Below are 22,029 nucleotides of genomic sequence, written 5' to 3'. Positions count from 1 at the left end.
CTCACAATAGTGTGTTGGTGTGATTTAGTGTTTGATTAGTGTTTCGGAGCTGCCAAAGTGAAGCAGCTCTGTGTTCGCTGCCCCACCTCCTTTTGTAGAGGCTCTAACACAGGAACACTAAAGCTGACAGCCTCATGTCAAACGAGGCTGCTTCGGCCAGAAGCACTGCGGCGTCTGCGTCTCGTTATCAGCCACATTCCTCGCCTGCTCACCTCTTAACAGTAGATATAAACTGTTGAGTTAGTACTGTTTGAGAAGGACACTTTGGAGTCATTTTCCACACAATAGTTAATGTACATCTTGTGTAAATCTTGGCTTTAGCACATAACCCGGCGTTAAGATAGCTACGGCGGGTATGTGTTCAGGTTCAGCAATGAAGTAAAGAGCTTGGAGGCAAGCCAATTAATGGCTGCAATTAAGCGGCGCCGAAAAGTTCAGCAGGAGGACGGCAATATCATTTAGAGAGATACAACCATTGTCCGTCTATTCTCCTAGTTAAGTATCCCCAAGATAACTATTTCTGTCTCTCAGCCTGCAACACATCTGTCAATTATTTAGTTTGATGTGGTTGATTATGTGTTCCATTCTCCCGTGAATATCTAAGAGGAAGACTCACCGGTACAGAAACAGACACAAGCATTATGTTCTGAAGTGAAGTGCCATATGTGTATAAAAGCGCTGTGGAAAACGTACCTGCTCTATCAAGTGAAGTTTCTCATCATGGCTACTTTTCAAACAGCTGATTGAGGAGTGGGATGAGTACTTACAACGGATAGTTTCAGTTGTTAAAGTGGATAAAAGAAGACTTCACATTATTCTGTGGCTAATATCCTCTGATGAGTTTGAGAGGTTCCATTAAGCCAAACTGTGTCCTCTGTTTAAATATCATTAAAAGGTTGTCAAAGGATGACTTCAGACTGGATGATGAAGCAAAGAGAGGTGCTATTAGGGGATGAGCGTTCGTCTGGCAGGATGTTTTCAGACAAGTGAGACGTACTGTAAACTTGATTTGAGCGGGCTGATGGTTTGTATCAATTCAGCTGACGTAAACAAATGACCGTCAAAGCAGAGCACTAAAAACTGCAGCATTTATAAGACTGAAGTTGGCAGAAAAAAAACACCCCACATGATTATTTTATTTTTCCTGCTCCTCATGTTGGTGATTCTAGGTTTTTACTCCAGCTCAGATTTATTTGGTGACCTTGCCAGGAGGAAAACCTGCCTGCCTGATTGTATAATTCTCAGAGTCTCAGAGCTGTGTTTTCTATTTCATAGGGTGTGTGTTTTTTTTTTAAACTGCTTGAATAAGCAATCCAAACAGGTTGCCTTCTGTTATGTTGTCACAAAAGGCCACTGATTGTAGCGAGCAGAGAATAATCTATTGGCATTCTGTGTGCAAAACAAAACAAAAAACAGAAACGGATGCTTGTTTGAAGATGATGTGACCAGTGTGTGATCCATATGTGACACAAAGGAAAAAGGGCTGAAAATAAAACTACACTGTTGTTGTTTTATACATGACATTTCTGTATCAAAGCCAATTCCTCTGTTGTTGGATATACGAGTTATTTACAGTAGTGTGCACAAGTATGGGCACCCCTGGGAAAATTACATAATTTTTTTTTAGTTTTGAAGTGAAAACATACCCAGAGGCAAAAGTTTACTAATTTAAAAAAAAAAAAAAAAAAAAAAAAAAAAGCCCCCTATGCAGATGTTTCACATTTCTTAGAAATGAAAAGTTTGTCAGTTTCTTAATAACCGCCCCTTTGGCTGATGTCACATCTTGCAAGGGTGTTTTGAGTCTTTCTATGCTTAATTTATTGAAGCTTCATCCTCTCTTCCTTGCCGATCACTTCAACTTCTGAGATGTTGTTGGGCTGTCTTACATGCACAGCAAGTTTAAGATCTACCTGCGGATTTCCAGTGACGTTCAGGACAGGAGATGGTGACGGTGATTCCAAAACCTGCAGCCTGAAATGTGGATTTTGAGTTGTACTTTGGATCAGTGTCCTCTTGTAGAAGCCAGCATCTCTTCAGTTTCACTTTCTAAAACTAACTCAATGACATTTGCATTCATAGTTTGCTGATATTTAGTAAAGTCCATTTCCCTCTTGTTTCCTGAGCCACTGGCTCCTACACAACCCCGCAGCAAACGGCTTCCACTGACATGCTTAACAGTAGGCGAGGTGTTCTTTTCATTAAACGCTGCTCCTTTGTTCTCCAACCACATCTTTTGTGATTGTTGCCAAAGAGCTCAGGTTTAACTTCATTAGTTCACAGCACTTCCCTTTCGACCCAGCAGATGTGCAGTTTTATCGGAATGTTTCCTTCGTCTTTCAGATTGTCTTCACTGCCACATCTCCCCTCAACTGCCATTTATTAATGACATTTTGGACAGTGGAAACTGCAAGCTAGAAGTGCCTTGATACTTTAAAAAAAAATTTTTTTTTATGGCTGTCCCTTTTCACGTTAGAAATCTGTAACTTGAAAAATATGTAAAATACCCATGTAAACTGTATGCATGTGAAAACCATCTTTTTGTATTACAGTTTTAATAGGAGCTACAATATCTAACAAGCAGAAAACAAACTATTTTATCAGTGCACCACCGTCAGCCCAGTCTTTTCTTTTCTGTGCTTTAATGTTCATAGAGCAGGAAAGCAATAACCTTTACAATTCTTACTTGTATTCAAAGGCTTGTTTGTATGACTGCACTGATTCTGTTGCCGTTTTGTAGCCTGGGAATTTGTCCGACGACTCAGGACAACCGTGAGTTGAGCTGGTACGATGGAAGAAATTGTCTTTGAGGTGATAACTTTCTTATGCCCATTACAAAGTACAGGGGGGGAAAACCTTTCTCAAAGTTTCATCCCCCCTAAAAATGCAACTATCGTCATTCATATTTTCAGATGTAACAAATTACTTCCTCTTGCAATAAAGCCTGAAAAGGCAGCTCTCAGAACGGAAGTACAGAGTCGTTGCTGTGGAGATGTAACCTCGTCTCATCTCGTTGCTTTGTTGTGAACTGGCAGCTTTCGCAATGTTGCAGACTGAAAAATTGCGAGTAGTTGTGAGTTTCAAATCATCTCGTTGTGAATCTTTCAGTCTGAACTGGCCTTAACATAACAGTTTCAGCGTCTCGTCCCAAGTTATGCCTGAATACCCACTCCCCTTTTACACAGACGGCGATAAGTCTGTTGTTCTGCTGGTAAGTCAGAACTGCAGGTAGTCACACAATGTCCCTCATTCATATGTCTTATACTGAACAGTGAGGCAGAATAACGGCACAGCCTTCCCGCCTCGAACAGGCCCTGTAAAAAGACCTTGTGTGACCTGAACGGCGTGCTTCTACTTCCAGGCCTCACTTCACACATCACCTCAACACTCACACCGCTGTGATCAAATGTACACTGGTGGGAATAGATTTCTCTTGAGTGCCCGTTAAGTGCATTTTGCTAAGGAAGTAAGAGAAGTTAAAGTACAGTTAGTGTTAAAAAAGACAATGCACTCTTCCTTAATGCAATGTTCTGCACTTAAGTTATATGGACTCTAATTCATATATACCTTGACGCGGCTATCAAGGGCAAGACCCTTATTTCCAGACTTCTATGATCCACCAATAGAAAGAGATATGTAAAAGTGAAAGTTGATTCAGAAAACTCACTTTACTTGCTGAGGATCTCTAATATAATGCTGCCCTGGCTTGAGAAATCCCACCCATGTTATTTTAGATAAAGTTAGGGGAACTGTCTGGCTGCCTGGCGGGTACCTGGCCGGGTGTAGTGGTCTGTGAAGACCCAGAGGAGGCCGCAAGTCTTTACCATACCACCAGGCCGGATCACCACGAAGGAAGAGGCTGCACTAATATGAGGCTCATAAATCTAGAAACGTAATGGGATAAATCCATACCATGCAGCTGCTGGCCCAAATCCTGCCAGAGCTCTGCAGTGACACTGGGCTCTGTGAAGTTTACTAATAACCTATTTAGTTTCAACCAGAAAATAACGGTGCCTCTTCAAAGTTGCTACACATGCACAATTGAAATATCTGGCTGTGTTATGTAACATTTTGTATCTTGTATTTTGTCCAGTGAATACCTGGCTGAATTTCTTTATGGAATTTTTTCAGTAAGCGTTAATCACATGCACTTATAAGCTATAATTGCATCATGAAAAGCCCATGAGCAATGAGGCATGCTGAGATGTCATTAAAATATGTGTTTATGCCACTGTAAACATTTACACGTGCCATTAATTGTACTGTAATTTGAGTATTTATGTGAATATTCGTGGTGCTTTGGTTTCCCTGCTCAATATTATTTACTGCTATGTTTTAAGTTGTTGGAGATTTAATTTCAGGGTCTCAATAGTCACTCCATATTAATATCATGTGGGGCTCACTTCCTCCAAATTCTAGAAATTCAACTATGGTCTGAAATTGTTGTTTTTCTGAGGTTGTGTTTGTGGTTTCACACAAACCACAGATATTTTTCTGTTGTTGAGACAACCAGAGTGCATTTGAGATTAAAAATCTCAACTAATGAACCCTGCTCTCACGATGCCCCCCTGCATTGTGCCTTTAGAGCCTATGCAGTGAGTATTTCTTATTCATGCTAATAGGCTGTGTCTTTAGTGTTGCAAACAATTATTAAGTAACACTTCAATCGTTAAAAAGTTGTTTTCTGTGTCTAACTTTGGTGGCATTGACTTTCCCTTGGTGTCAACTTCAGAAGAAATACAAATTTGCGCTTTGCACAGCCCACCTACAGCTTCATTTTCTTGTAATTTCTCCAAGCTCCCTTTTTAGGATTGGGGGGTTGAGCAGATGCAGGTAGATGTATATTTATGAGGGGGATGTGTATTTCAGGGAGATGCAGTGTTGTGAAAGGTGACCTTGTTAGATAAAAGGAGGGCTCGGAAGCCAAATGATGAAAGAGAATGGGATCATCCTGGGCTCATTAATGTGGATTTGAAGGTCAGGTAATTATAACAATAGACGTGTGGGCTGGCTTTGGCATCTGGTATTGTTGCTTTGTTATGATGGTGACAAGCCTGTGGAGGAAAGGGATTAATCACTGTGACACCAGCCTGTTGTCACATTGATACATTCAGACATCATAACACTAGTGTCGTAGTTCTTGAAAGACGCTGCAAAAACAACATAATTTCAACTATCAGCAGTATGACATATACAGAATATGAATACGGTTAAGAAGCAACCACCATGGTCCCCTGTTATTGTAATGAGTAAAATCAAAGGTCCCACATTTTACACATTTCCTGTGTTTTATTTACAGACTTTATCCAGAAGAAGACATTCTTATGTTTTAAGGTACCAAAAATCCTCTCGGTATAATTTTACCTCTCCTCTCTCCGGAGCTTTAATAAGAACATGCTGTTTTGTGTTTGTGGGCTCGATATTACACCGGGTGCAAAGCAGGGGTCTTTGCAAAGTGTCTTTGCTAGTTTTGGACTGACACGGTTGTTATTTTCCCATCCAGCACACATGTTGTTTAGATGGCAAAATGTACTTGTGCCCATGTAAGTGCATCTAAGGGCTTGATGGTCTTAAAGTCAGGTGTGGCGAGGTGCGTTGTTGGTGCATTCCTGTCTTGAGGCAACAAAAAGCAATTGACCGACAAAATTCTGAAGTCAATGGCACATTATCAAGATGGGCCTACATGGGTAGTTGTATAACATGGGTACACTGCGCATGTTCCACACACAGTGATGTACAGCAGCACTCAAACATGCAACAGATTAAAAAGGAAAAGATTACAACTGCAGAATATTATTTTGTATATCATTCTGTGCACAAGCAAATATCCAAATATCTTTCCTCTGCATAGAAGCTTGTTTCCTACTAGTTGGCAAATCCACTGTTGTAAAAGCAATCCGCCAGGGTGCAGGTGGACCTGACTTTAAGAGGAATGGGAGATGGCACTGTGATTGGTTTATTTCATGTTGCGTCTAAACCACATATGATTAATTAACATAGTACCACCCCTTTGAACGGCGTGTCTTACTTTGTGCTTAGATCATTGTTAAACTCGCAAACTGGATTTGAACGCGTCCTAAAAGCATTTGCACCCTGCGCTTTAAACCGCGCACTTTCACCTTTAAAATATAGCCTGGTATTTTTATGGCATGTTAATGCATTGATACACGAGAAGTGAGACCTGCTTTATGTGACCTGCACAAACTCAATGAAACAACTAAATGAATGAAAAATACCATCAGCAACAAGGATTCACCTAAATGTTTCCAAAGCAGAAAACCCCTTTGCTCGATTAAATTTGATATAATGATGTAATGCAATTCCAGGTGTGCAACTTTATTAGGAGGTTTCTTCTTTTTCTTGTTACTGCAAAGACACACCATTCAAATGTATGCAAACAAGTAAAATGCGGTAAATTCAAACTGAAGTCATATACTTCATGAGCCCCCCGCCCCGCCCCGCATGAACCAGCCGACTATGTAACTGAACCAGCATGTGCTGCTGGGATTGTGCCACCTCTGCCACAAGTTCGTCTGAACAGTCAGGCTCCTCAGGGACCAGCAGAGGCTATAAAGAACAAAAATGCCGACCAGTATTATCAGGCGAGGCAGCTTGTGTGGTGCAGCATACATTTTTAATGTGCCACAAATAAGAAATTCCACTGTTGCCTCGCTTCTCTCATCTCATAACTGGTGGCTCATTTAAGTTTTATTTCTATTTGTGCGAATTTCGGCAGCTACTAAAAGCAAAACAGCCTCCATCATTAAAGGTTAGAATTGCCTCAGTTTAACACAGGGCTCCACAGACATGAAATGGGTTACTTTAGATATCTCGTAGCTTGAATATTTCCAGTTGTATTTAGTTGTGTTGGTGTGTACGAGCACAAACATGCGTGTGTACTTGCACATGCGCCTGTAATTATGTGTGTGTGTGTGTGTGTGTGTGTGTGTGTGTGTGTGTGTGTGTGTGTGTGTACGACACAAAGTATCAGCGCTTGTTAAGAAGGCTGGTGGAGTGGAAAGTGTCTCTGTGTGGAACAGCACATTATTCCTCTCAAAAAGAATTTGCCAAAGTCCTTCACTCCACTGACTCTTTGAACATCGACATTGAAAGCTGACATGTTCGACATCAGAGCACTATGAAGAGGAACATCTAATGACCATCTAAGTGTCAACTAAGTCTGCAGTGATCTGGTTCTGTTTCTCTGAACAATTTGTTTTCAAGGACTTCTATTTGCAGTTCATTGTTTATGAGATGCTAATTTGTTGCCTGTCAAAGTAGCTGGAAATATGATTTCTAATTAAAGCAGAATAATAGAAGAAAAGAAACGTGGCTCCTGGTAACAAAGAGCAGCTCTGCTGACCTAATTCGAGCTTTTATTTGTGACAGTTTGTGTGTGTAAAGTCAGATTTTATTTGGGCTGGTATAACACAATTTAGAAGCAGCAGTGAGTGATGTGAAGCAGCACGCAGTTTCTATAGAACATGTGCCAACTGTTTTAACTTTGTATGTGGGCTCCACCAAACATGCAAAAAATAAACCATTTAACAACGTTGAGGCTAGAAGTACAAAAATCAAGGAAAAATGACCATATCAGTAGGTAAAACAACCCAAACAGACAAGAAGGTTTGCCTCTGTAGAGCTCCCAGTGGTGTATGAAAGAGGATGGAACAAAAGGCCGTCGCATATGTATGACATAACAGACCTGTGCCCGCTGCAGACACAGATGAGCCAGTAGCATTACATTTCAGTTCTGGCTCTGGTTACTATGAAAAATTGCACCAAGATTTCTTTGACTCGCCAACAGAGCAGGCAACCTGGACTATAAAACTTTTTTTTTTATTAGGTTCTGTACCCCACCTTTTATCCCAGAGTCACAGCTGAGTACACTATTAACCTCTGAGCTTGCTGAAAGGCATGTGAGAGGCTGCTAAGCATAAGGTGAGTGTGCATTTGGTGGAGCACATTTCGAGGGGTTCAGTTGAGGCAGCGGAGACAAGAAGGCAAACAGTGGATCTATTTACTGCCTCGAGGTTTTGTGGTTATGCACCAGCACTTCCCATTTAACTGCGTGATCTCGGGGTCTGCTGATGACACCAAACATGCAACCCAGATCCATGCCTCAGTGCCCTCTGCACACACAGGATGCACACACTTGAAGTGCACACAAGCCATTTTTATGAATGCTCTGCAAATATCTTGACACACTGACACGAGAGAGTGGTTTCACCATTCTTTCTGCCTGTGCTGGCGACTTGATGCACTGCCACAATTCATAAACTGGGCCTGTCACACTGTCTGGCTGGGGCTCTGTTATCAATATTTCTTGCTGTGAAAATACACAGTGGCACCACTACATTTTCATTGGCTGAGGGGGTACAGGAGGTTGCCATTGAGGTTAAGAGTTCAAAGGGCAGACAGGAAGTGGGTGTTTCCACAGTGACAGTTCAGGCATGTGTTTGATGGGCCAGCCTAATGGCATGGACCAGCAGGTCCTAATGACCCACCTTCCCCAGCCAGTCTGGGGAGCGTTTCCACTGAGATTTATGACCCGTGTTGTGGTTACTACTGGGATGACACTCCAGCACTCCTTACAAACTCCCAAGTTATAGCCTGCTCCTTTGGCTTTACACTTTCCTCTCATTATCTGGGTCATTGCAAACCTTTAAGCCTTACCTTTACTGCCTCAAGAAATATTCCAGTTCAAAACTCGAGCTCACTGCTGTATTTTGTCTAATGTGATGGGAGTCTTTCAGTTCTTTTAGAAATGAAGATGTGGTCTGATCTGTCCTCGGATGAAAATTGATTCATGAAATTCTCGAGGGGGGCAGACACACTGGCAGAAGCTATAAAGAGGATGGGAAAGTCAAAAAGCCATTAAACATGCATTCAAAGAGACAACTGCACATGTATACACTCAACCACTGTAGAAGAAACAGATAATGATCTTCTGATAATAATAATTGTTGGCTCTTTCACCGTTTCCCTAAAGGCAGAAATGTGTTGATCTTCCACAAGATAGCCAGACTGAGCCCAGGGCAGGCAAAACAGCAAAGGGGAACTAGTTCATAATTAATACACACGCTATAAAATATACATCATGGGATAGATTTGGCCAAATATGGATTTCTGTTTTGATTTTTGACTCGGTATAATTGAAGCTCCTTTCAGGCAAGTCTGTCTGAATAAGGCACAAAGTCAGCCTTTGGTGCTGCTCTCTGTTGTGCAGGAGGTTAAAGACGGTCCCTATTTGGGAATTGTATATCTCCCCTGATATGTACAGGATGTGGTTTGAGCACACCCACTTTGTAGGTTGCAGATGTTTTGAGTGTATAAGCAGCACATTGTTCTTGAAGATAAACAGCTCAAATGTTTCGTGACATTCTGATCAGTAACAGAGAGGATGCAGGGAGAGGGGAACTGACAAGGCACGAATTTTCATCTTCCTCTTTTTACATATTTATCAAACCCACAGTGAAGATGAGAACGATCTTCATCTCGCAGCGGGCTATTGCCACACCAAGTCACATGTGGTCAGGAAGCATCTGACATCTCAGTTACCCAGTTCAATACTACCACTACTGCGAGACACACACACACACACACACACACACACACACACACACACATATGCAGGAGAGTTGTGTCAGACTGATTAGCAACCACATCTCCAATCTCTGATTAGGTGTGGAGTAAATGAAGCGCCCCCCTCAGGCATGCATTTCCATAATGTCAGGTAATTAAACCCCAGTGTTTTAATAGCTCAGGAAAAGGAAGACTCCCCAGGAGACTAGACAGGGATGATAGACTTTGCTGAAAACTACCTTACTATTCATTTACTTTGAACTGGCACTGAAACTGTTACTTTCATTGTGCTGATAAAAGATTATTTACGTCACAAGAAACGTTACATATACTGATGAACATTTCTTAAATATTGTTAAGCATTTACCTTGAAATCAGCCATCATTTTCAAAAATATTTACAATTTCTAACTACTTTTCAAATCTGAACAGAAATTTCCCCAACCTGGTTGCAGAAGGCTGCATGATGCACATTTGAGTCATGTGCTCGCTGTTGATAGCTGACAGATTCCAGAGCTAAACAAAGGCTGCGAGAGCACGAGTGTCTTTTTCATCACAGAAAAACCTCGAGAGGTGCTATTGTAAACATGACAGTGGATTGTCAGTACATCCCTGTTTGAGCTGCTGTTTTTTGTTTGCGTATGATGTGCTCACTCTCTCTCTCTCACACACACACACACACACACACACACACACAAACAAACACTCTCTCACTGTAACAAAAGCCCTTTGATGAAGCAAATTCTGCAGTGGGAGAGTTTTCTTTGTCGAGCCCACTCTTATGTGTGGTGCTCAAATGGGAACAATGCAAAGCCATGATGGTTCCATAGAAACATGTGGAAACCGAGTGAGCTCCAGAAGTCGCTTTCTACATGTAATCAGGCAAAACAAGTTTAAAATCTAAGAAAAGCCACAGGACTTTGCTGGGCATGGATTGCCCTTCCTCCTATCACATGTTCATTATCTGTTACTTGTGCACAAAAACGTTTCTTGAGAAATAATAAGCTTTTAATGGGGTAGTGTTCACTGCTAATGATAGCTGATGCTGAAGCTGGAACTGAAGATCATTAAAGGCATGTTGCCATGTAAGATTCTTTTAGTGCCCGCCGTATGAACTGCTCTTCAAACACAGAGGCTACCTCCTTTCAGTAACCGGCAAATTAACAGATGTACTTTAAATCCCCTCTAATCTTTCTCCTCTCATGTGCAACGGATGTCTCTGACTGACAGAGCAAAATGGAAATAGGTTCATTTTTTAATGATCCACTTCCCACTCTGATATCACTCTGACAGCTACCTTCAATTGAGCCGGTAAACTACGGTCAATGTTGGGCATTCAGTCATTCAGAACAGCACAGGGCGAGGTAATACTGAACTACTGTCTTAAAGCTGACAACACACGTCAGTGAGCTCGGCTTCACTGTGAGGCTGTTCTACATATCTACGCTATTTTACGTGAGGAACCAAGCCTCGCTCTTTAAGATCACAAGCCTTGTGCTGAAGAGTTCCTATCAGCTCATGTGCATCGATTTGTGTGACATGTTTCTGGAGAGAAGCAATCACACCCCACGGCAAAATCTGCATCTAAAGAAAAACACCGCCTCACACTGTGATAACTTTTGTTTACTGGAGAAGCGAAGACTGGGTTGTTTTTGGAAGCTATCTGTGTAGTCAAATGTGTGATCATGGGTTTAACTGAGAAAAAAACGGATACAAAAATCTGGAACAGAACTGCACATTCATTCGATTAATTTCAGGACCCTTCTTGGTCCTTTCCCAAGTAACACTACTGCTGGGATTTCCAAAAAAAATCCACAACAAAAGGTTTTGTTTGCCTGGTGTGAAAAAAATACAACATGGTTTAATGATGGATTTTTTTTCTATTGTCAATGATGCTATATTTGTGTTTTATGTGTCTATCAAATGGTAGAAATTATACATTTCATGGATTATCATCAAGAGTTTAGTTTAATGTATATTTGGAGTTAACTGACTCGTTTTTTTTTTTCTCTTTTCAGCAAACTCCAGTCTTCTGGGTGGAGGGGGAGGTGAGTGGGAGCCTTTATTCTTCATTATGGTGTCTCATTGTTTGTTCGTTCTTATTGTATTAAAGCAGTTGAAGCTGCACTTATCAGATGTGGCATACCCGGGTCCGCTGCAGACTTTGGTGTCTATTTCGTTTTGAGTGTCTGTGTTAAATGTGGACGCATGTAAGGCCAAAACATTAGAGCATAGTGCAGAGGAACCCTGCACTGTGCCACACTGAGAGATGGTCATTACTTTAGTGGCCTGCCAAAAAATATTATCATCAAAGCAGTGGAGGAAATCTGAGGCAGCCAACTGTGGTGTGGGCATAATGGGTAGACTCCAGAAGAACACTGCCGCCCAATCTCACTGTTCTTTCCTGAAATTTGACTTTTTACTGTGACATGATTGATATAATCATTCTTCACCACAGTGATATGAAGAGGGTGTAGAGATGCACCCAGTTACATGTGGAATGTTAATTTTTCCCGTCCGGAGGGGGATTTTTGATGATACGTAGGAATGGTACGGCAATGAAATAAGGTCACTGCTTCAGCCTTGTCTGTTTAGCCATCTGTGTTGGCTGTCACTTTAAATGTATGTCCTGACAGCCTTCAGTTGTACAGTGTGGTCCCAACTGGGATAGTAGACCTCAGCACATCTGTCTAATACATGTATATAATCTATTTATTTAGAAAAAAAAATGCTCTTATAGGGTGTATGTTGAAGGTCTATATGGCGATCAGGTGGAGCTCTGGGTTTGACTAGACAGTAGACACAGGTAGGGTGTATTTAGATGTGCTTGACTGGTTTTCAGCAGTTTGAAGTCTGGGTTTGTCCATTAATAGCTTAACTTTAAGCTTTTATTGTGCTTTTTTCTTTACAGTCTGTAGCTGTCATCAACTCTAGTTATGTTCACCTCTGCTCTGCCGCGCTGCATGTCTGAGGCTCCACCCCGCCCTTCATGAAACACAGACACAGCAGAGAAACAGACAAATTAGCATGACTTTCACTGACAAAAAAAACGCATGAGTGACTTTCACGAGCTGAAATGAAACGGGTTCACATGAACTACGTAAATAAATAGTCGGGTCCCGTTGGCGCCCTCCTAAGACAGTAGTAGAGGAAACACTTCTGTGTATTTATTTGGCCACCGTTGCACATTTGTTTGTTTTCTCTAAGCTAATTCAGGCACTGATGTGGGTGGATGTGTAAAACTTATACTGCATTTGCTGCCATTTTACCTGCCAAACATCCAAATTACACCGTCCTGCTATAGAGAAGTTTTAGAAATTGGTTTATAAAAAAACCAACAAAAAAAAACTGGCATATTTCAAGAGATACTGCGCCTTGCAAGACAATGCTTCTGTATTATATATTTATTTAGTTATAAAAGTTTACCATCTGGCAAATATGAGTCATCAGATGCAAAGAATGGGCATGAAGCAACTTCAAAGCCGCCGCATAGTTAAGTGCTCAGTGCACATGGTGTCCCTTAGAGCGTATATATAGAGTTGTTGGAACCTTATTCACATCTAATCATGCAGGTTGGAGTGGCCCTTATCTCATCTGATAGGCGCTCTGATACATGGTTAAGACTGCAAACTTGCAGTGTGGGATCCCAATCTATCAGCTACACGGTGAGGCCCTCGCCGCACAACCGCTCCAAGAATCTCTGTGATTGAGAGCAGAGGTCGCAAACACGTCTCCATAACCAAGCCAGGCTCTGTAAAGCAGGGTATCTTGATTGGTGTCTGTCATTGCTGCAGCCAACTTTCAGTATTGATTCACCACATACAGAGAAACACAAGAGGCAATTTTCTTTGCTATTATATTTTCATTATTGTTATTTTGTAGCAAATCACCTTCTTACACTTCTTCAAATCTTGTCCTTGTTGATTGATCCAGTTTCTTCTCCAACTAATAATAGCTGTTACAGATTGCCGTGTTTCTCCACAGCAGCAACAAAAGTAAAGTTGAATTTGCGTCTGTCAGCACTGAAACGTGAGATCTTATGTGTCAATTAATGTCATACATCGCAAGAAAACATTTCAGTTGATTGTGACCTGCAGCTGCGCCTATTAACTCCAGAGGAATTCTAATTGTAGCGGGTGCCATTTTTTTTTTTTTTTTAGAGCAAAGGCTCTTTTCAGTCTTAATTGACTCCCAGCGATGCAGTTCCTGCCAAGTTGCTGGCACAAGATACAAGGCCAATTAACTCCAAAATGCTGCGACTTACATTTCTTGTGTTAATAATGACCACAAGTCACAAGTGTGTCATTTTATGATTTGTTATATTTGCATTCTTGTGAGACGTGTTTGTTATTTTAAGCTGTGGTTCAGAATGATGATTAGAACCAGAGACAGACTATCTACCAGAGAGCCGAACATTTTATTTTCCCCTTAAAACAAAGCTCTACGCCGATTGTCTTTTATCTGCATGAGGCCAAGAGGGGTTTTTATCTCCCAGTGTCTTTATCACGCGAAGGTGGCTGCTAAACCTGCAAAACTGTTCTGTGTGCCGTCACCCGGCCCACCCGCTCTACCTCTATCTGGGGTTTGGCACGTGAAGACCTCCTGCCTCGGTGGCGGCGAGGATCGATGTGAAGAGGAGATGTGCTCTCATATAGGGCCCTTCTTATCTCCCAGCTGTCTTCTCAGGGCTCTGCAGAGGGGCAGCTTCACAACAGGATGATCCATCATGCTGGCCTCACACACCTGAGCCATGCTCAGTTCTCCCAGTTCTGGAGGTGGGCCTCCTGCCAGTGTGTGAAAACTGGACAAAAGTCTTCACTTTATGGAAGTTGGTTTACCACCTACACACTTCTGGGAGTGCTGCTGGCTTTGCCTGGCCTTTAAGGATTTTTTTTTTTTTATTATTTCCGTGTATATATATATATATATATATATATATATATATATATATATGGGGAGAATGGTCTTAACTTCCCTGTGTATCACATCAATTCAAGTTTGATATGTAGTCTCAGCAAAACAGACAGGTGATTGTTTTGTTGGCTTGGAGCCAGAGAGTCTAAAAAAAAGATGGAAAATGTGGAAGTAAAGCCATGGGTGAGATTTTTTTTTTTGTACCCAGAAAACATTTTTTTTTCTTCATTTCTAGCATTAGTTATGGAGACAAAAAAGATTCTTATGCCCCGGTGCTCTATTAAATCCTTAGAAATCACTGATGGGAATTGTCTCTGGGTTGCACGTCTTCAGTATTATGTACACAATGGGGTTAACCAAAATAGTACTGTTATCTACGTTAGACATGTCGGTCTCACCGGGATTCCAAACATACATAGAGGGAAATAACAATGATCTCTGATAATAGCACACCAAATGAGGCCTCTGTGAATAGAGGGTAATTATGAATGGTACCAGGTTGCTCGTGTGGTGTGTGTCGCAGCATGGCTGGATGCTGGCACAGTCCCAAAAGAATAGACCTAATGTAAGCATCATGTTGTCTATCCTGCCTTTCTCCCCCCATTTGTCTCTTTTTTTGTCACCCACACCCACACACACCAACACCGACACACACACAAACACAAGCATTCAAGCGCACTCTGAGCCATGTAATGATACCATGAAGGCCTGTGTAGCCAGAGAGAGGGAGCTCCACTCGCCTTTGATGTCTCCATCCAGGAGGGGAATTGGCTCATTAGCATTCTAACCAGAACCGTTGCCCATTTAGCACTCGGCTTTAACTAGACCACCCAAACAAATCGTTCTTCTCAGGTTGGGCCTCCTCTCTCCGCTCCAGCTGAGCGACGGGGCACTCGCACGGCTGTTTTGTGTGTCCTGACTCGGGCTAATTTAACCCCGGGCTGCTAACGCTCACTGAGCTCACCAGTCTTTGTCATTGCTTACATAATATAGGCTGAAGCGCTGTGGGCCCTCAGCCCCCCCGCCCCCCTCCCATAAGTTTCCTAAACAGTGCAAGTCATGGCAAGTACCAACACATTATAAAAACATGAGATTAATTATGCTCTTTGTCATTTTGCCCCACTGTGGTGGTGCTCGTGGTTCTTTGCCGTCTCTGAAGATGTCATGAGATGTACAGTGGACTCACGATGACATGACATGGCAAAGCTTAGTCGCTCTCCTGTTGTTTATTACAATTCAAAATTACATAAGGAATATAATGTAGTGCTAGCTCTGACCTTTGAGTAAGATGTTAAAAAAAAATGTGTGCTTATTTATCTGACCACAGAAACACAACTTTAGCTGCACATTCAGCAGAGCTATATAGTAACTGCAGGACTGGCTCTTACCACAACACAGGGCTCCAGTATGCTTAAAGAAGACAATGTATTCAGTTTCAGACATGTTTGGATAATCCTTTATCAAGATTCCTAAGTGCTTCACTCTGCTTATCTCTATCTCCATTCGTTATGCAAAGAGCTCTGTTTTCTTTTCCTGTCACCTCCAGGTGAACCATTATCCTCAGTCTGGGTCCTGCCCGAGGCTTGTTTATTGAGCAGTTTGGAGGTGACGGGGGCATGGCGCTCCGCTCAAAGGGGGGGGAGGGGGAGAGGGGTGTAGATGGAGATATAGGATGGTGTTGTGTGACGGTTTGGACTGGATGGCCTTTCGCAGCTCCACCAGAAGCCCCCGAATTAACCACTCAGAGATTACATATTATTCTCATAACTCATATATTGCACACTACGCTTGACTGATGGTCCTCAGTTCACAGATGGTAGTAACAGCCATTAGCATAACTTATGACACAGATAGCGTATTTCCCCACGGAGTAGCCTAAATAATGTAAAATGATAAATTGAATGCAAAGATTCTGCAGTCGGCGGGGTACCCTTGGGATTTACTTATCTCCTCATATTTAGAGGGGAGTTAGTTACACTCCGATCTCGGCCCGCTTCGTAGTTGTGCCATAATGTCCCAGGTGCTTTTTAAAGTGCGTTTGAGGTGGCGCTGATACAGTATGTGTGTCTCTTCTTCCTGTTTGGGAGTAACCCTGCTGTTAGGAACACAAAATATTCTAATATGTATGTGAGTCAAAGAAGGTGCTCCATATTTATAAGTGTTTCTCATTCCAGTCGGCTCAAGACAGGGGTTTACATTCATACTCTTAATGCTTGCTTTTCATAGCGCCATCCAACATATGGGTGTGCCCTCTTCCATCTGTGTGAGCTGGTGATATTCATTTAAATAATTAAGATTAACAAAACAAAACAAAAAATCCTTATTTGAATTGGCCTCATTTTTGCATAAGCAGACAAGTAATTTTGCAAATTGCACTTAGTGAAATTATAAAACAACTTGACTCTACAAATTCAAAGTGAAGGGAACTTTTACGTGAGAGGTCTGTATTAACACCGCATTGTACGCTAGCACTCAATTGTTGTGTTGCCTTAATTAAATGTGAAGCTCAGTACACTGACTGGATAATAATCAAGAAAGCCACAACACACCACTTATCTCACTGGCAAGTGGAGCTGCATCAGAAAAGTTGATTCTGTGTTTCACAGGAAGGTGATGAAAAGTGACCATTATTCTGTGTACAGCGAGGTGTCAACCACCTCAGGCATCTCAGTGGATAGCTAAGAGGAAGCATCAGTCATTATATTGAAAAATTATCATGTGAGATGTATCCCCGTGCTGTCATCTCCCCGCACCAAATTATTCCAGAGCTGACGTAATTTAGAGGACATTCCATTGAAATTAGCAGGACAAGGTCATCTGATGCTCTGCAGTTTGCTAAATAATGATGTAAATGACATTCTGTGTGAAAGATCTCTCTCTCTCTCATGCCATCTCTGCCTTCCTGCTGCCACCACAGAGACCAGTCACCATGAACACCCCCCCCCCCCCCTCCTCTACCTCCTCCTCCCATCATCAATGATGGATGGACTAATTGATGCAGAGTGATTGGGCCATTCATTTTATCCTACAACAGTGGGTTCCATATTTGGGGTTAGCGTTGCATTTTAATGGGACGGGACGAAGAAATGGCAAAGGAGTCAATGAATCCTACCGGAAAAGAGGGGACAGGGTGAGGGACAGTTCTAAAAAAAAAATGTAGAGACAAAAGGAGTCTTATAAGGAGTCAATATGAGCAGCCGTAACGGGACTGGTCAGTTGTGTAATGCTGCCCTTACGAGACATAAGGGAGTGTTTCGAGGAGTTTATGAGGAGGTGTGTATCCGCGGCGAAGGGCGAGCGAGAGGAGCATATAGCTTCCACGTGTATCCTCCTCTTAGTCCATGAATCATTCATCTCTGTCCCCATGTATAAATCAAGCTGCCGGCCGTTGCCTGCGGCAGTCATGTCATTAGCTAGTTGACGGCATCACTTGATCTCTGGCACCGCAGTGCGGGTGAGCGAAAGGGTCTAACTTTAAACAGCGCACATATCAGCATATCAAACTGGATGGAGCCTCGGCTGTCTGGCTGCTGTGTAGCGAGCTTTCTGGAGCTAACCAGGGCCACACAGAGACACGCTCACTCAAAGAGATGTTTCTCCTCTGACACTCACAGTTGGACTTTTCTGTCAAAACGATGGTTTTCTGAAAACCACTCTAGTGTGTGTGTGGAGCTGTCAGAAAGTGTCTGTATGACGCACGTTGTATTTTTGATTGTCGTTGATTATTCTTGAAAGCTGTAGTTTCTCCTGTTTGTGTAAAACAGATTTTTTTTTTTTAACATTAATTTGAATTAGTGTTTGCGTTTTGGAATTTTGCATAAGTTGACTACAAAGCTAGATCAAATACACATTTTCTTCCCCTTTGTTTGGCCTTAAAGAGTGTTAAAACATGCCATTTACAGCCTGTTTTTTTGCCCACAGTGCATTTAAGAATCTGAGAGACTCCGGGGGGGGGGGGAGATGGGGTTGTATCTCTCTGATGGAGAATTGCACCAGAGATCCTCAGCGTCCTAACCACCTATTTTCAGTATCATTTTCAGGCTGACAGAGTCTCGCATGCCTTTCACCACTGAGGGGTCATTTCAGGTGGAGTGCTTTACTCCTCTAGATTCTCTCCCAGCGTATATTGAACCAGAGGACTGAGAAAGCCTGGAGTCTTATCGGTTTGAAATGCTAGCACTGCCAGTCTTTGAGTGCCTTTACATTTCTGCTATTTGATTATAAGGTGTTTAAATTATCATTAATCAAGTTTATAAGAGATTGTTTTGAAACTACTGGTCCATACATTCTTGCGAGAACTTTTTTTTTTTTTTTTTTTTTGCTTTTGCAGGAAATCATGCAGAAGGCTATCTTGAATTCGGAGAATCATTTAGCTGAAAATAAATATCGTAATATTGCAGTCGCGTCCTCTCCTTCCCTCAGGGTTGCTGCTGTAAACATATTGCAGCTGCTTGTTTTATTTTGTGTTTGACCTCTGCAGCCTCTCTCACTCTGTTTTGTGCTCCCTCGCTCTCACTGTCTAAGAGGAAGAGTGATATTTTGCAATCATACAACACGTCTATTCCAACCACTTATTCATTCACTTGCTTTTGTACAACAAATGACTTTCACTCTGGTTTAAAACTCGTCCACCTTAATCTGTCACCCCTCACTGTACCCAAAGTGAAAATACAACCGCAGGGCTTGAGAAGTGGGCAAGAAAGTGTCAATTTAGTTCTCTTCCACATTGCATCACACATGACCTCCTCCCGTACCTTGAACCCCCCCCCCCCCCTCTTGTCCACCAGTATTTCTGGGTCAGTTGTTAAGATTTTAGACAACTCAAAGCATTACCAACCCCAGTGTCAGAGCACATTTGTATCCTGCACTTTATTGCGGCTGCTTTGGGGGGTGGATGCTGCACACACTTCACTGCACTGTCAATTTCCTTTTGCATGCATGTGTCTGCATGTATCACTTATATGTATCCCTCTGACTGTGCGCTCTCATGGCGGTGTGTGTGCGTGAGTGTGCACGCATTTGCTTACACGATGGCATATCTGCCTGCCTGTCTGAATTTAAAAGTGTGTGTGTGTGTGTGTGCATGTGTGTGTGTGTGTGTGCGCGCGCACGCGCCTGTGTGATTCTTTTTCTGGGATAACTGGATGCTGAGCTGTCTTGTCAGTTGACTCAGTGGTCAGTTTTGGTCCTGCTGCCCCCAGCAATGCACGATGGACTGATGAGATGTGACAGATGGGGACAGTTCTTAGCAAGGCACTACCCCGTCCCGTAGTCGCACCAATCATGGCAAGGCTATTACAAGGACATCACATGAGGCTACGGGAGCTTACGCACACATGCTCACACGTGATTCAGAGGCGGCTGACGTGCCAGTATACCAATCATATGAAACCCAGTTATTTTGAAAACCGTTACTCGGATTGCATGTGGTAGAATTTTTTACAAAGTGTATATTAAAAGGACACTAGACAGGTGGGACAAAAGGCAAACAAAAGGGTAGAAATACACATCCCAGCATCTAATGAAATCAGGTTTCCTGATGTAGAACTTTAACCGAACACCGAGCGGTTCTGCATCAAAACTACGGGTTCTGACGACGTTGCAGTTTTAATAGAATTGAACTCCTTAACACAGGTATTTCCTCCATGCCATCTTCTCTTTAATAGTGATGAAGGTAATTGAAGGCCCAGTAGAAATCAATGGAAGAAATTAGTACTACATTGCCATTAAGCAGAGCCAATAAATCAATAAATAGCTCCAGGGCCAGGTGGAATAACCTCGTCCAAGCAGCCATCAACTTTCAACAAAAAAAGAAGTTTGAAAGTCTTTATATGAATACTGCATACAGCACATACTTAAAAGAAGTGTGTTACTGTTGTTTCATTGTGGTTTTCAGTGCATGACCCTGAGGTGGTATAGTTTCTCCCTTTGTTTCCAGTTACAATTGTTTTTAAACATGATTGTTTTTGTCATTTTTTCCTGTTTTCAGATAGCTCAGTGTAGACAAACAGGAAATGTAGGAAAAGAGAGCAGGGGAATGACATGCAGTAAAGACTCAGCTCCAGGGTAATTGAACCCGGGGACTCGGCACTGACAATATTTGCACCCATGTGCTCTTTGCCCTCACCACCCGGCTGTCGGGTCCTGACCTGTTTCAGTTTTCAACACGAGACCACACAGTGCTGGTGGGAGGGAAGCAACACAGATCATTAATACCATGTAGGTGTGGTAGTTCATTTTTGTTTAATCACTACAATTACTAAATTACTGAGCTGCATTGTGAGATGTAAATGTACCGTGTACCATTCTGCTATGTTGACTCTAGCTGGTTCATTGACCTTAACCGCAGAGGTGCAGTATATATATGCACAATTGGTGTTTTGCACTGCTGAAATAGTTCATGCCCACAAACCACTATCCATGACAATAGCATTAATAAACAAACACACAGCACTCTATCTGCTCTGAAGTACCTGAAGTTTCCAGTAGCACAGAGGTGGTGTTTAAATCTGAGGCTTGTGTGTGACAGTGCGCTGATAATGAGTCTTTGAAGCAGCTGTGGGTGTAAAGCAACCAGAATATTCACGTGAACATCTCTAAAGTGCTGGTTGGCTGCTGATTAGTGGCACTTCTTTGACACTTCTTGTGCAGAGACTGACCTGCTACGGTGGCCTTTTGCCAACTCGTAACAAACTGTCAAGCTTTCTGCATCTCTCACGGGGCAGCCTAGTTAGCTGTGTCTGACAGGCCACTTGCCTACAAGGAAGGTTTGAGCCCAGGGAGGGCAGAGCAAGCTCCAGAGGAAAGCTGTCATATTTTTTGTCAGACCACAAGGAAGAGGAGGTGTTTCTCGCTTCCTCTCTTCCTCTCCCTCTCTGTCTCCTTCTCACCCTCTATCTATCTTTCTCTCTGTATCTGCCTGTTCCCCTGGTGAAGATCGTTCACGTTCCCAGTGCCTGTTATGCTCCTCTCAGCCTGACTGTGCAGAATAAACAGACGGGTGTCAGAGGATGAAACACCAAGCGTCCCCTAGGAGCAGGGCCCGTCGCTGCCTTAACCCCCTCACTGTTGCCTCCTAAGGGCCACAGCAGCAATCGTAGTATGCGAGCCGAGAGTGTCACCGAGACAAGTAGTCGGACCGAGGTGAAAGACGCTCCATGTGTCCTTCCTGAGGGAGAGATGAGCGTTTATACCGTAGGGATGATGCCCGCCACTCCACCTAATCCTCTTTTCCCAGACACTTCATTATCACCCGCACACTGCAGTCACAGTGTGTGCACTGACAGATCTCAGAGGAGAGGCACACGATCTCACGTAGAGAGAGAGACCGAGAGAGAGACCGAGAGAGAGACCGAGAGGAGGAGAAGAGAGAGGTGAGGAATAACTAAAGAGGAAAAAGGTGGTATGAAGAATAACGGAAGGATACGCCGAGTGAAAGGTGTGGTGGAGGTGGAGAACAGATGTCAGACATAGTGGGTGGTGGTGAGAGGAAAACAGTTTGCGTAATGTTTTCTCATTTTCTCGATGCCTATTT

The 22,029-nt window shown here is 42.6% G+C and overlaps 1 protein-coding gene across 3 annotated transcripts in view; it reads left to right on the top strand.

The window, feature by feature from the left end:
- Positions 1-22,029, top strand: part of macrod2 (mono-ADP ribosylhydrolase 2) — a 395,447-nt gene that overhangs the window by 107,952 nt on the left and 265,466 nt on the right. For all 3 annotated transcript variants that reach the window (XM_069145006.1, XM_069145005.1, XM_069145007.1), the window contains one exon: positions 11,600-11,629. In XM_069145006.1, the coding sequence (XP_069001107.1) occupies positions 11,600-11,629 (30 nt within the window). The remainder of the gene's footprint in view (positions 1-11,599; positions 11,630-22,029) is intronic.

Source organism: Embiotoca jacksoni, unplaced genomic scaffold (assembly GCF_022577435.1).
Source record: "Embiotoca jacksoni isolate LCO1_2020_lvr unplaced genomic scaffold, fEmbJac1.0.p SCAF_12, whole genome shotgun sequence".
Classification (NCBI taxonomy): domain Eukaryota; kingdom Metazoa; phylum Chordata; class Actinopteri; family Embiotocidae; genus Embiotoca; species Embiotoca jacksoni.
The sequence above is the reverse complement of the archived record's forward strand: the minus strand, read 5'-3'. Positions and strand labels throughout refer to the sequence as shown.